Source organism: Macrobrachium nipponense, chromosome 35 (genome assembly GCF_015104395.2).
Source record: "Macrobrachium nipponense isolate FS-2020 chromosome 35, ASM1510439v2, whole genome shotgun sequence".
NCBI lineage: Eukaryota > Metazoa > Arthropoda > Malacostraca > Decapoda > Palaemonidae > Macrobrachium > Macrobrachium nipponense.
In genome coordinates this window covers 37,758,392-37,774,385 of record NC_061096.1, presented here as the reverse complement: position 1 = coordinate 37,774,385, position 15,994 = coordinate 37,758,392, and the positions used below count along the sequence as shown (strand labels likewise).

The window sequence follows — 15,994 nt, the reverse complement described above, 5'->3', positions numbered from 1 at the left end:
TCTTCAAGTTTGTTGAATGATTCTAACTCATGTTTGGACAATTTGAAATCCTTGACATTTTCAAAATGATTTATGTGGCTAGATAAATTCAATGTATATGTAGCAAAAATGGTAGATTTGTAGTACAAATAATTCAAAATAATTACTTCACAAGATGTCACAAAGGATTTGATGTTATTAAACATTATTTGTGATTGATTATTTTTGCAAGTGACTTTAGCTGTTACTGGGTTTTGTGAAAACACTAATAATTCATTATACAGTATTTGAGCCTTGCAATCATGATTGTAAGGGATATAATCACAGTTATTCTCACCATTTCTGTCATTAATCAGATCATCTATGCAATACAACTTGTTAAATGGTTCATAAAAACTCTGTATATTACAAACAAACTCGTTGGCTTCAAGCATGATACAATCATCAAAATCTTTGTTACTTAGTTGTACTAAAAGGAGGGAATTCTGTTGCAATGCAAAATGTACTATGTCCTGGTTCAAAACAATTAACTTGTTATTTACTAACATTGGGAAAGGGTAAATGAATATCAAGTTATTAACTTCATTATTGTTAAATGGTATAACTAAAACAATGTGATCAAAAACCCTTTTAACTGTTATTAAACTATAATAAGTAAGGACATCGCGCACAAGCGGCTTGAAGTGGTGATCTAACATACACCTTTACTCACTAGGACTGATAAGGTATGGTGATAAAATGTTCTTTGTAGACATCATAATGGCGTTCAGAAGTTCCTTATAGTTTAACAAAAATTACTCTGTTTCAAACATTAATTGGTTCACAAGTTTAGAACTATGCAGTTGTAATATTTTGAGCTAACGCTGTTAACAAAGTCCTTCAGTTTATTAATCAACTCTTGGTTTTTGTTAGCCTCATCAATTACCTTGTTCATAATGGTACCTCGTTCAGCTGCCCACATTTCTAACTTTTCTATTCTAGCTCTATCTTTATCTCCATCAGTATCAGTGGCCACACCAAACAAAGTGTTTAATGCTGTACCTATAAATGGAAGAAGTGAACGCTTACTAATTCTCATAGGTAAAACCTGGCTGATATCCTCTCTGAGTTTCAATAGAATTGAATTATTTTGGTTACTATCTATGACACTTTTAGGCTCATTAAGTAGTTCTCTTAATTGTTCTTGTTGCCGATCCACGGTGGTTATGTTAATCTTTACTACTGCAATATCGTGTATCAGCTTGACTTGACCGTGATCCTTTATGATTGCTCCCTTCTTGATTTGCAAGAGGGAGATGCAGATATCACTCACCATGAGCCATAGTGAAATCCATTTCCTGCAAAATACATTCTAAGCAGTAGACCTTATACAACAATGTTATTGACCATTGCACTTGGTCCTATCTTTTCCTTAAATTGTATCTCGGAGTCACTAATGGTGATGAAGTATGGGAAGCATTTACGTTACTGTTTTCTTTACTGCTTGACTCCTTTAAATCTTTAAATTCTTTTAAATGTTCTTCTGAACAAATGTCGGAATGGACTACTTTAATATGGTTCCAATGGGCAACAGTTTCATTTAAAGTTGATTCATGCATTAGCTTAATTTTATTTAACTTTAACCTTTCTATTACTCTATATGGACCTTGGAATTTAGGACTCACTTTGGTTAAGCACATATACTTGTTGCCCTATTTTTAAATCTGAAACTGTTGAATTCTGATTGTAATACTTACTAGACTTTTGATGTAACTCCTTTAATCGAGCCCCTCTACCTTTAACTGTCTCGAAAGTCATTTGTCTTCCATGCAACATAGTCTTCGTAATTGTAAGTATGTCTGGGTGGAGTTGCATCATCTAACAGATTATTTGGCATTCCTTTCTGATACCCATATAACAAAAAAGTGTGGGGTTTCCCCAACAGATTCATTTACAGTGTTATTAATGGTGAACTGTACGTCTTCAAGAGTTAAGTCCCAATCTTCAGTCTGTAGAGTCACTAAAGTTTTCAGTACATCCTTTATCTTACGATTTGTTCTCTCAACTGCTCCATTAGAGCTTGGTTTATAAGCTGTAATCTGACACTTTTTAATTTCATAAAACTCACACAACTTCTTTAAAATGTCACTAGTAAATTCTCTTGCATTATCGGATAGTGTTTGAGGACATGAATGTCTAGTAATTATTCAGAGCTTTTGCTACAGTGGTTGCTTCTCTATTTCTTACTGGAATTATCTCAACATATCTAGTCAAGTAATCTATGAAAACTAATATCTGACGGTTACCTCTAGTTGTGTTTGGAAATGGACCTACAAAATCCATTGAAATTACTTGAAATGGAGTTAATTCTGATGGATATTTCTCAAGAGGGGCCTTTACATTTACGTTACCCTTGTGTACGTTACAGATATGACAATTCTCAACAAATCTCTTAGCATCTTCATTGCAATTAAGCCAAAAATAGTTTCTAGTGACCGTTCTACATGTTTTTTATTATTCCAGGATGTCCTGACAACTTGTAAGAGTGTGTTTGTTCTAAAACTTCTTGGGTTAGTGTGTTAGGTACATACAAACGTGAACAAGCATTCTGTTCTTCTGATGTTTTATATAGAATTCCATTGATTAACTGAAATTCAGACTGATCATCCTCATTTTGCATTAATCTACCCATTATTTTTCTAATGTTAGCATCCTTTTGTTGTTCGATCTGAACTCTTTCCAAATCTAGATCTAAGATCTGACAACTAAAGCAGAAGGTATTAGTTGTGATTTGTTTCTCAGTTTTTTTCTTGCGATCTTGACAATGCATCTGCTATAGTGTTATATCTACCTGGGATATATCTAAACTCTGGGGCAAATTCTAAGACACTTGTAAGCCATCTGTTAAATTTCATATTATTTGTGAAAGCTCTTTTCTTAAATAGATCACATATGGGTTTGTGGTCTGTAAGTACATTGACTTTATGTCCTAGCAAAATATGCTTAAACTTTCGTAAACCCAAATATAGAGCTAAGCACTCTCGCTCGGTAGTGCTATAATATGTTTCTGCAGGATTCAAAACTCTACTTGCATAATTTACTGCTCTCATTCTTGTTTTTCCCTGTTGCATTAATACTGCACCTACACCTTTGGTTGAGGTTACTGAAGAGGAAAACTTAACAGTTGTCGAGAACAGTGTACGCTGCGTTTCGCATCCGCTCGCTACTGCAAACTTCCCAAGATTGGCGATCATTCATGACAGTGACAACAGGACCAAATCAGTAGCAGCGCGCCTCAGTGGCGTGGTTGGTATGGTGTTTGCGTCCCAGCTCGGTGGTCCCGGGTTCGATTCTCTACCATTCCATTGAGGAGTGAGAGATGTGTATTTCTGGTGATAAAAGTTCACTCTCGACGTGGTTCGGAAGTCACGTAAAGCCGTTGGTCCCGTTGCTGAATAACCACTGGTTCCATGCAACGTAAAAGCACCATACAAACAAACAACAAAACAAATCAGGAGTAAAACGACTGCCGTAGATAAAAAATAATTAAGAAATGGGTCTTGTTAATACATTAAATTTCCAAAATATTATAGCAATTGGAAATATAATAATGGAAAAAGGAGACATGATTTTCATATAGATAAAAAAAGAAAGAAAGAATAATGTTACACTAGATAACGGGCAAATTCTCACACAAGAAAATAAGATATGTTGGGTCCCTCATCTGCCCATCCTCTACCACACCTGGACTCCAAAAATCGGTATCCGGATATCTCCGGAACGACTCAACGGAATTCGATTAAATTTGACAAGATTAGAGACCTTATTGGGAAACCTCTAAAGCCTAAGTTTCATCCCGGTCTGTTAATATTTTCAGAGTTATAAAGGGTCAAAGTCGGGGCGTTATGTACTCCGGGTGGCTGGGCTATATATATATATATATATATATATATATATATATATATATATATATATCTATATATATTTTATATCTATACAGAGAGCGAGCGAGATAGAGAGAGATAGATAGAGAGAAGAGAGAGAAAGAGAGATAGAGAGAGAGAGAGAGAGAGAGAGAGAGAGAGAGAGAGAGAGAGAAAGTAAATATACGGGCCTGAAACTGCATGAATCTTCACATAGCATTTATGGGGTTAAGGTTTTCCTTTTCTGGTGCTATTTTTGTTTCCAGTTTTGCTGGTGGTTATTTCAGGTTAAGTTGGCTTGTGACTGAATGAAATTAAAATGATTGATAAGAAATTGGTAGAATCAGACTTCAAAAATGCTGAAGCAAAGTTGGCGATGATCTTGCACAGAAGCGGGCAATAGTGAGAGAGCGTTCGGAAGTAACTATTACCAACACATATTTCACAGGTGTGCAAGTAAATCCAATCTCTCTTGGCTATTCTACTTCTTTTTGTCATTTTGAGTTCATAATTGGCATGTTTGGAGATATCACAACCACAATTTAGGCTTCTATGACTGATGAGTTGAATAGAAAAACAGGATTACAGTACAGTATTATCTCAACACATTAAGACACCTTGGATCTCTGGTCTTTCCAGTACTCAAGTCCATTTAGTAACATTTAGCCCACACTTTTAATATTTTCGAAATATCTTACATGATAGTTACATCTAACTGATATTCCACACGATTCCTAACCTAAATCAACCTGTACTTTACACTTAACATTCAATTCAGATCTATTTACAAATGTATGACTTCTGAAATTGGTAGCCAAGCAAATAATTATGGTAATTGAATAGTACCTGGTAAGTACAGTAGTAGTCCAATACGTTAAGATGTTACTTATTTGTAGACGCGATGACTATAAATTGTCAAGTGTTAGGCGAAATAGGTGTAGATATTGTTTTAGCACTGTTCTCCATGCTAGAACCTCACAAAAAGTAGAGAATACTGTACAGTAGTTGGTTCCCAATTGGTTTCACTAGATGATGCATTATGATTGGTTGGTTTTATAAAGTTTATGTGTAACACCAAGCACTGGGGCAGCAAAGGCCATTCAGCTCTTACTGATGCATTATGACTGACCACTCTCTCTTCAGCCTGCAAGACAAAAAGACTGTCTCAGGAAATTGTGACTGCAAACATGGGAAAATACACCAGTGCTATCAAGCATCCACTAATGTGTTTACCTTTTAATGACAAGAAGGAAATGGTTTCATTAAAATGGTGTATGGACAGTATGGAATTCATCTACAAATAATTAAAATGGATTGATACCACCACTGACAAACCTACCAGAATAAGACTTGGGGAATTATTGACAGAGCCCTCAACAACTCTGCACTCACAAAATATGAAGCGACTGGTTAACACATAAATGTGGGTGAAGACTTGGAAATTTCTACAAGTTTGTTTAACATACATGCTTATAGTTTTTCCTCTAAAATACTAAATACAAAAAAAAAAAAAAAAATTCAGAGGATTAGCAAAACAAAGATTACCATATTTATAAGAATTTATTTTCATCCAGTGAGATGTATCTATACACAAAGGTCTTTATACAAGTATTATCCATCATAAAGTATATATAATGAATTTGACAGCAGTGAGTGAAGCACTGTTATGTATTAGTCAACAACACTTCCTCCCCCTAGTCATTGAGGGTCAGTGTACAAAGTGTTGACCGTGGATTCAGGGAAGGTTATCAACAGGTGGTGGTCAACTGTACATCAAAAATGTGTAAAAACTATCTTTTGAAAATGGCACTTTATTATCTGCCAGCATCAGCGAGTACATGGGCCTACTTACTGTCAGTGAACATAAAAATAAGTATATGCTATAAAGATTAAAATGGTTTCAGACACCCCAAAAATATACATTTCCTCTTTCTCTGTTGTTAGAGGATTGGAGGTGCATTTCACAAAACTTTCCCGGCCAAAGTCTCCCTCACATTTGGTTTAAAAAAAAAAAAAAAAAAAACTCTTGATAACCAAAACCTGCTGTCTTGGATCACTGCTGAAAAAATATATCATCTGGACTGGTTACTATGTAATCTTGCAATCAAGTACTAATTTGAAGAAAACCATTTTATCATAAGGTTTTCATTTCAAAAACATTTTAAATACATTTAAAAAATTCCTGATACTTCTTGATGCCAATATGTATCACCAATTGAAATCATCCAGTTATTCATAAAGTTCATATGCCTATAATCAACCTCAATATAACAGCAAACAAGTCAACATACAAAATGGTATTATTTTTTAAATAAAGAGGGGTACAAAATCATTATATCACCCAAGGCAAACTGGAACTTATTTCACAAAAGTGCAGAGAAACATTCATTATTATAAAACCAGTTATAAGATGAGATGGCAGCAAGAAAGTCTATCGTACAAAATGCTTCCTCTAATACAATCCCTCTATTTGAAAATCAAGTTAGGCCTGAATTATGAGAGAAAGTTACTTCACTCTGAAAGAGATCTTTTGAAATGCATGGCTTTCTCCATTCATGCTAATGGTAAAAGCATATGAACCCAATGGTGAAGTTTTTTGAGATATATTACAAGTGAGAAGGTGACAGATCAAAAGGTAACTTTCAACATGAAAGCTTTTTCTCATAAAAAAAACATTGCCTATGCACTGAGGTAAGAGTAAGTATATGAAACAAAATTAATGATCAAGTGTAAATATTTACAATACATGTAGATGCACTACATGTCAGTGTATAAGAGGTATGCATAATGAAACTGTGGTAGCAAAGGATACTGCAAATAAAGTTCATAACAAGGTACAAAAAAAGATAGAAAAGGATGCACAAGAACATCAGACTGCAACAAATGCAAGAGATAAGTACACTATGATACATAGTCAGTATTGCATTACAGTATTTGCAAATAAGGCCATCTTTTAATCTAACAAAGTCTATTAGTGTGACTACCTATTCCTGGATTGAGTCTTGTATGTCAACCATGACAGTGCAAAGCATAATGAAATATTTTGTGAAGAGAAAAGCCACAAGGCTGTACTCTATGTTACAGTGATTTCTTTTAATAAGTTGCACCTGGGGTAATACTGTTTTTTTTTTTCATATCAGATTCTTTATTTATTGTTACTTGAGGAAAATAAAATAGTGGATTAAATCAGATCATGACATTCAGGTGGGAAATAATTAAAGCATAGTTTGCAATGATATCAAATGAACCCATACAGTATAATCAATAAGAAATAATTCTATAATTCTGACAGGCAGTACAGTGCTGGACAACTGATTCCAGAGAGAGAGAGAGAGAGAGAGAGAGAGAGAGAGAGAGAGAGAGAGAGAGAGAGAGAGAGAGCATCACACTTTCACAAGTCATTTACTTACTCTTAACTACTTTAACTTTTAGACCCTTGTAATCATGCAAATAAACTTGGCCCATCTAATAAATAAACCATACACATTTTAAACTCATTGCAGGTATCACATAGGCATTACTTAATCCTTGAGATAACAGATTTCATCATTATTTACAAACTGAAAATCCAATTCTGTAACTTGCATATGATAACAAGAAACAAACTTCCATGTTACCACTATCCCAATGTCCAAATAGTACCATCAACGTATAAAAATAAATAAAAAAAAATGAACTCCATAATCAAGTGTTTAATGTATTTACACTGTTTTTTCTCTTCACAACAGAGAAAAAATACATTGGTATCATTTGCATGAATAAGTCCACCTATATATATTCAAATTCCATTATCATTGACTGTTAGTAACACTGAAAAAGGCTCATTACGCATTCTAAAGAAAATATAATCGAAGTACAAAACATCGATCTTACAAATCTTGTGAAAGTGCATCATCTCCATTCAGCCAGCCTAATAAGATTTATACAACTGAATCATAATGAATGTCAAACACAACAAATCAACATGCAGTCAGAGCACAATAGAAAAAACATATACTTTACAAAGTATGCATACAATTTGCAAGATTTTTTACTTTATTTATAAATAATAAGCTTGTGCCAATATATTCAAAGCTGTGTGCATTTCTAAAATTCACAGAATCGGTTCCTGTTGCAAAAATAAAATAAAAATGGCTACAAATGATCTTGGTTGTAAAATTCAAAAAGCAAAGTTTTTTTATGTGCAATAAAGAACCTTCTTTCCTATATTACCTCTACCACTCAAAAATTTGTAAGGTCAAACATTCATCAACATTACACAATAGGGTTACTGGATCACAGAAGCAGTTGACAGATCAAGAAGAAAACAAAAAAAATTAGTACTGAAAATACTACTGGTGGGTATAATGAGTGACAGATGAAATGTAGTGTGCAGCAGTTGGCCGAAATTGTACTAAGCTTACCTTTCTTTAACACATAAGAAAAGCTTTTGTTAAGTGCATATTCTGCTCATAACACTACGCATATCACGAAAGACTGTGAGTCTCGTCAACAAGACTCCTGAAGGTAATGTTTCTATTTTTACTGAGATTATACAAAAGCTCGCCCCAAAACACTTAAAAAATAAAAAACCGTACCTTCATATATTTACAAAATACAAGGAAGACTCATCAAGAGAGACAGCCTGTCTTGATGAGTCATATTAATAGAGAATCCAGCACTAAATGGGATCAACTCAAATTAAAACCTTTACACTTAATCCTGACCACAATGAATTCTCTTTAGAAATGTGTGAAGTAAAACTATATATTAGCATAAATGCTTGCTGACACCTGTTGCATATACAGCATATTATTTGATCCAAGTATCAGTAAGGATACGAGAATACAATCTTACAAATGACTAACAAAAAAGCATCTGATGAAACACATGTACCTCAAAAACAGCAAAGGTGTTACAATCAAAGTTGAGAAAAGGACAGAAATTTAACTGAAATCATAAAAATGGCAAGCTACTTGTTCAAAATTTTCTCTCTTTCTTATAAATCAACAAAGCTTTCCCAATTAAGCACTGAAATACCAAAAAAGACAAAACTACCATGGACCATCCTTTCATCCTTTAAAGTTACCAACTTTAAGCAAGTCATGGAGTACTGAAACAGAATGCTTGGTAATCTTTACCTTTAAAATCTTCCAGCAAAAGTTTATAGCACGTATATAACTTTCTAAAACTTTTTCACATTTTTACTACAAAGCTTGACTTCAAGGTCCTTGTGGTGTGAGCACTACCCTGCAGAGCTGGAGCTTATCTTCAAAGTAATACCATAAGGAAAGAGTTCCAGGTTAATCCATTTCATATATCAAAAGCATATGGATAGTATATGAAAACTTTTTGCAAAATCAGGCAATTATGTTACCCTTATAAGTAATGAAACACTACATAAATTTTTTGTTTGAAATTTCTAAAACCCCATATCACTTACTGAATGACAGGTGTAACTTTAATGAAATATCTTGTTTTGATGTTATCAGCATAACTTACGTTTATTCATTTTAGGGGGGCCCTTCTTGTTTTAAGTTATCCCTCTATTCATGTTATCCCACAAAATATACTTTTACCTCTTAGAAGTGATTCAGGTTTATCATCACCTGTGTTTACAAACAATACTGAATGCCCTTATACACCATTGATGACTTCCTACCACTTGCAATCGTAATCCCTCTTGTACTCCAAAAAAGAATGATATAAGAACAAATTCTAAGTCATAAAATGGAGATATATTAACCATTACAACAGAAACTGCTCAAATAAGAAAGATGACTACATAACAGAGAGCTGGATTTAGCATGGGGAACCTTCAATAGTTCATTCACATTGTGATTAGAATGTTGGATGTTTGCTTTAAACATGGATTATCGATCACAGACATCTAACAAATAAAAAAAATAGGTAATGAAATGAATCCAATTGCTTCAAAAAAATTTACAGATGAGCCTACAGAGAGTGGAGTTAAAATTTGATTTTAATATTAGTCCTGAGTGTTTTCCATTTCAATTGATACACAGAATAGCATAAAATTGTACCTTCTTGTGTGAGAGAGAGAGAGAGAGAGAGAGAGAGAGAGAGAGAGAGAGAGAGAGAGAGAGAGAGAGAGAGAGAGAGAGAGAGAGAGAGAGAGAGAGAGAGAGAGAGAGTTTTGTAATGTTACCAGTTTCTTATAATTCAAGTCTGTGTCTTGATAAAAAAATGACTATAAATATACCATATCAACATAAATTACTAACATGATGCAATGAAATATAGATATGTTCATCAGAGGAAATGAAGTTACATATATTAAAAACAGTAACAAAATATCTGGTGATATGATTGAAACAAGGATAATAGTGGTAAATTATATAAAGCTTACAAGAAAATATTCACATTATAACACAAAACTTATTGGAGTCAAGTTACCCAGTCCTGTAAATGTAAATTTCAATTCATTGGTCTGGTTAAACTAATCAATAACGACCAAGCTGCCACAATAGCATCTGACCCTGTGAAGTCAAATTTAGTTTTTTAAATATTCTAAATACTGTACAGATCAATCAATAAAATAGTAAAATTATGGTACATTCCAAGAAATAAGGACAAATATTCCCTGTGATGACTTACAATATTCTTCTGCATTGTTATCGTTTGTTTTCATAACCATCCTTCATGAAATGACAAAATGTTAATCAAATATACATTCAACAAAAAAAAAAAAAAAATCTACAAACAGAAGTTGTATGTTTAACCAAATGAATGACAAGACTATGGACAAATACCAGAGACTCTTTGAAAGCAATCATTCCAGATTCTTTAATAAACAAGGTGCCTGAATTTTATCCTGTAAAACCTGTGGTTATTGTCAGCAAAAAAAAAAAAGTGTCAAATACCCTAATGAGAGCTTTGAAGAAAATATGGCAAATTTTGAAATAAAAGGCAATTAGAGCCACTCAAATATTTGACTCAAAAACCTCACAACTAAATAGATATTCAACCATTCTCACTAAATTGTTACATAGAATGGAACTTTCAAAACTGTGGCATAAATGGAGAAACTTTTAAAAGGATTGTGGAAAGAAGTGTAACTGTAAGAAAATCAGTACTGCACTAATAATGATCATTCACCCTAGAGTTGAAGGTTAAGAAAAAAAAACATGAGTTTTGTCATTTTTTGTAAAGATAAATCACTAACATAGCTAAACAACAACATATACTATACATGGCAAAAAAAAAAATATAAAAATTACGTCAAAGTATGTTATCCATGCTTCCTATATTGCAGTTATTTTTCACACAATGGCTAAAGCCAAAGCATGTAGAAAAGGTGCGAGCTACTGGCAAAACGGAGAATGAATGAGGATGTAGCTACATGGAATGACTGCAGTACACTCTTGGAAAAATGAGGCATTTCTCTCAATTCTGGGGCAAATTAATTGCTGCAAATTCAACATTTTCTCTCAACTATACAGACCTCCTAAAACAAAACACAGTCTCCAGGATGCTAAAGGTTATGTGCAATTTGGATAGCAGAATACATAAAGTTCTTGATACCTCACAGAATAGAAGCTTAGTGCAAGAATATCATGATTGCATCATAGACACATTCACCAAAAAAAAAAAAAAAAAAAATTACTCAACTACTTGAGTGGCAGGTATGTCTGAGGAAATTAGTTTAAATGATAATGAGAAACTATACAGAAGAAGAAAAAAAGGATACAGCAACATACTTTCAGGATGTGCTCCTAAAAATGAACAGGGTAACATGGCACAAATCATTGCAGCACTACCAATGAACTATGGCACAATTCCAGGACTACAGCAACTACATTGTTTAAATGCACTGAATACATTAACTGTATTTTCAATTTCTTAACATGAGAAGTGTTACCTCCTCTGCAGTCTTTCTACGACACAAAAATTGAGAAAATAACTTACAGTCAATCAACATCACCATCATTAAAGCTTTTGTACCACATATTCCTTTTGCATGTTTAGACATGATCTCAGATCTCTATTAATTACAACCGTCTATAAAATTGCCATAAAGAGTAATCTAACTTGCAAAAACTGCTTTGAATCACTTGCAACTTAAAATTTCATCAACTACCTGGCAAAATGATTTACCTAAATGCATATATGAAAGATACAATTGCAAGATTCTGAAACAAATATTGTATGATCTTAATATGAGGTATAACGTTAATATTTTTCCACTCCAAAGAGAATAATCATTGTGTTGTACTGCAAGTTGCCACTTGGTGATCTTCCACGAAAAATAATACATAGCTGTAAGTTTCTCATTACCAATGCTAGTTCTTCAAGCACACCATACTTTTAAAGCATAATTTTTCTTTTTTACTAAGATATGACTTGTGAAACCACACTATGATCATTAACTCAACTTTTAAAAGGTAGTCTATTAAAAAGAAAAGTTACATTCACCCACATTTCAAATAATATATGCCTTGGGTGCACTTCTCACAAAAGTAAACACTGTCAACATACAAGGCAGGGCCTGCCATGCAATGTGTATCAAAACTAGATATTACTCAACTAGTTGAGAGAGAGAGAGAGAGAGAGAGAGAGAGAGAGAGAGAGAGAGAGAGAGAGAGAGAGAGAGAGAGAGAGTGTTATTTTGGATACTGGGAAAATTCTCAGTTGCTTTTCAAGTAAACTCTGAATACCCTGTTGCAGTATTTTCCAACATCAGTCTAATATGCTAATCAAGTTTAAATACAGACATTAATGAATTGGAGACACATGAAACTCCCCGAATGCTTAAACAATTAAAAAGCACCTTCTATCACTTCAAGAAATCAGTTATAAAGGGGTATGGGTGAGATTTTAAATACAATAAATAGACTTTCAAACATGAGATAATATGTGTGAAAATGTAAACCCTATTTGTAGATTATCTTAAAAAAGCTCCTTTAAATCATAAGAGAAAAGCCTCATTCATCCTAGTGAAATTATCAGGGAATACAGGACACCAAAAAGATGCAATTCATCAATTACTACTTAATAAAGAATGAAGCATATAACTTAACAAACCAAAGAAAAAACAATTAAGATCTCTCTGCTTGCAGATAACAAGCAGTAGAGAAAAAAAATAATCCCAGAAATATCTTCATCTAGAAGAGGAAACGAGAGTTTATATTTTCATCTTTATTATAAGAAGGGTAGTAACAATGCTATGTATAGTTCTCATCATATTCCAAAGTAGTTACATCAAATATTTGTGGGGTTTATAACAATTCATTACACTAATATTTTCAAGGTCTCTGTAGTGTTTTTTATTTACTATTTACCAAGATAAAATTTATGTCAAATGTCGTAACAACACAAAAATAAAAGATTTACCTAAACCCTAAATGTGGACCTCCATACCACCTCCCCTCCTGCATCCAACTCAAGAATGTAAATGAAGATGAAGAAGAGGTCAACCTCCATCCACTACTGAGCAACAGGAACAGGCTCTTGTGACACCCCAGAAGATGCCTTCATTGGGGGTTCCTGGTCATCCTCTAAATTGTCTTCTTCGGAGAGGGAACCAGCTTGGGCTTCTAAAAACTCATCTTCTGGCGAGTCAATACTGTTTGGGGGTTCTGTGGGAGGCGATGGTAGTTTGGGAGTTATGACTTCCTCTTCAGAAGGCTGCAAGAAATAAATTACTTTAGAAATGTAAAACAAGATTTCTTCAAAAATACAACAACATTTCCCATACGTATTCTTTCTTCAAACTTTCCAGAAGACAGTGTTACCTGTGTGGAAACTTTTCTAAAATAGCAACATTAAGTTTTATGACATAAAATTGCAGATTTTCATACAAACCAATCAGTTTTATATATGTATGTATGTATGTAAGTATGTGTATGTATGTACGTATGTATATATTATATGTATATATATTATATAATATATTATTATATTATTTATATATATACTTATATATATATATATATATATATATATATTATATATATGTATATATATATATGTATATATTCTATATATAGTATTCATATATCTATTATATATAATATATATATATATATATATATATACGGTATATCATATATATATATATCTATATATATATATTATATATATATTATATAATATTATATATATATATATATATATATATATATATATATGACTGACATGGTTTGGACATGATGATGAAGGGATATGGAGCAGTGGTCAGGAAAGCAGGGGATACATAAGTAGCAGAATCAATACGTGTGGGAAGGGCCAGGAAATTGTGGAAAAATGGACAGATGAAGACCTCGACCAGACAGCAGTTTCAGTATAAGAGTACATGATAGAAGGGAGGGGCAAGAACTCATTTCAAGCCCAATTCCATGAAGGGAAAAGCTGATGTGATGATAATAATGATGTTGACTACAGCAGTGTAACCAAGGAGATTGGGACAAATTATGACATACACTGCATATGAGGTCTAGAGTGCATCCCACAGCTTAACTAGCACTGCACTTTAAATTAAAAGGACCTTTCAAAGAGCTTAAAACCATGAAACTGTTTAACAGTAAGAATTAAAAGAAAAAATGACAATAATAAAGATAATTATGCTGTCTGTAATAATACAGGCAGCCCCTGTTTACCAGTGGACTCGGTTAATGTCAATCCAGTTTTATGGCCTTTGTCTAGTTATCCGGACCATGAGGTGCCGATAATAGAGTTTTGGGCGAATTAACCCTTAAACGCCTATTGGACGTATTAAATGTTGACGAAAACTGTCTGTCGGGAGCCTAACCGACATATGGTACGTTGACGCACTATAGTTTTTTTTTTAAATTCGCGGAAAAATAGTTATAGGCCTACTAGGCAAAAACTTTTGAATCACGCGCCTTGAGGGATGCTGGGAGCTCACGGATCAAGCTGTTGTTTTGTTTACAAGCATTACCCAGGCGCGCAAGCGCAAATTTCTTTCTTCTCACACTAAAAAGCATCAGTGACACATCTCAGAAATTATTTCGTCACTTTGATATAATTTTTGCACCATTTTATATTAGCCGTTACATACAGCTTTATATATGAAAATGAGCGCAGTTTAATGTAGAATACAAAAAAACAACAACCCATGGTTGTAGTCTTTATCAGTTTTGTAATATTATCATATAAATAATGATAAGTGCCAAAATTTCAATCTTTGGTCAATTTTGACTCTACCGAAATGGTCAAAAAACACAATTGTAAGGTAAAACTCTTATATTCTAGTAATATTCAATCATTTACCTTCATTTTACAACAAATTGGAAGTCTCTAGCACAATATTTCGATTTATGGTGAATTAATGAAAAAACTTTTTCCTTATGTCCTTGCGGTAACTCTTCCGAAAAAATCAGAAATTTTTTCGTCCGATTGTCATAATGTTTGCACTGTTTTATATTAGCCGTTACATAAAGTTTTATATATGAAAATGTGCGCAATTTTATGTAGAATACAACAATAAACAACCCATGGTTGTAGCTTTCATCAGTTTTGGAATATTTTTATATATATAACGATAAGTGCCAAAATATCAACCTTTGGTCAACTTTGACTCGACCGAAATGGTAAAAAAACGCAATTGTAAGCTAAAACTCTTACATTCTAGTAATATTCAATCATTTACCTTTATTTTGCAACAAATTTTAAGTCTCTAGCACAATATTTCAATTTATGGTATATTTTTGAAAAAAAACTTTTTCCTTACGTCCGCATGGAATCAGAAATCTTTTCGTCCGATTGTTGTAATGTTTGCACCGTTTTATATTAGCCGTTACATAGTTTTATATATGAAAATGTGTGCAATTTTATGTAGAATACAATAAAAAACAACCCTTGGTTGTAGTTTTATCAGTTTTGAAATATTTTCATATAAATAACGATAAGTGCCAAAATTTCAACCGTCGGTCAACTTTGACTCTACCAAAATGGACGAAAACCGCAATTGTAAGCTACAACACTTACATACTAGTAATATTCAATCACTTACCTTCATTTTGCAACAAATTGGAAGTCTCTAACACAATATTTCGATTTATGGTGATTTTAAAAAAAACTTTTTCCAAAGTCTGCGCGGTAACTGCCGTCCGATTTTTGCAGTTTTATATTAACCGTTTTATATTAAATGT

At 33.2% G+C, this 15,994-nt stretch overlaps 1 protein-coding gene across 2 annotated transcripts in view; it reads right to left on the bottom strand.

Annotated features, from left to right (window-relative positions):
* Nucleotides 1-5,422: 5,422 nt before the first annotated feature.
* The window catches only part of LOC135208644 (vacuolar protein sorting-associated protein 26B-like), a 103,884-nt gene continuing 93,312 nt past the window's right edge, over nucleotides 5,423-15,994 (bottom strand). For both annotated transcript variants that reach the window (XM_064241030.1, XM_064241031.1), the window contains exon 9: nucleotides 5,423-13,508. In XM_064241030.1, the coding sequence (XP_064097100.1) occupies nucleotides 13,308-13,508 (201 nt within the window). In that variant the 3' untranslated portion in view covers nucleotides 5,423-13,307. The remainder of the gene's footprint in view (nucleotides 13,509-15,994) is intronic.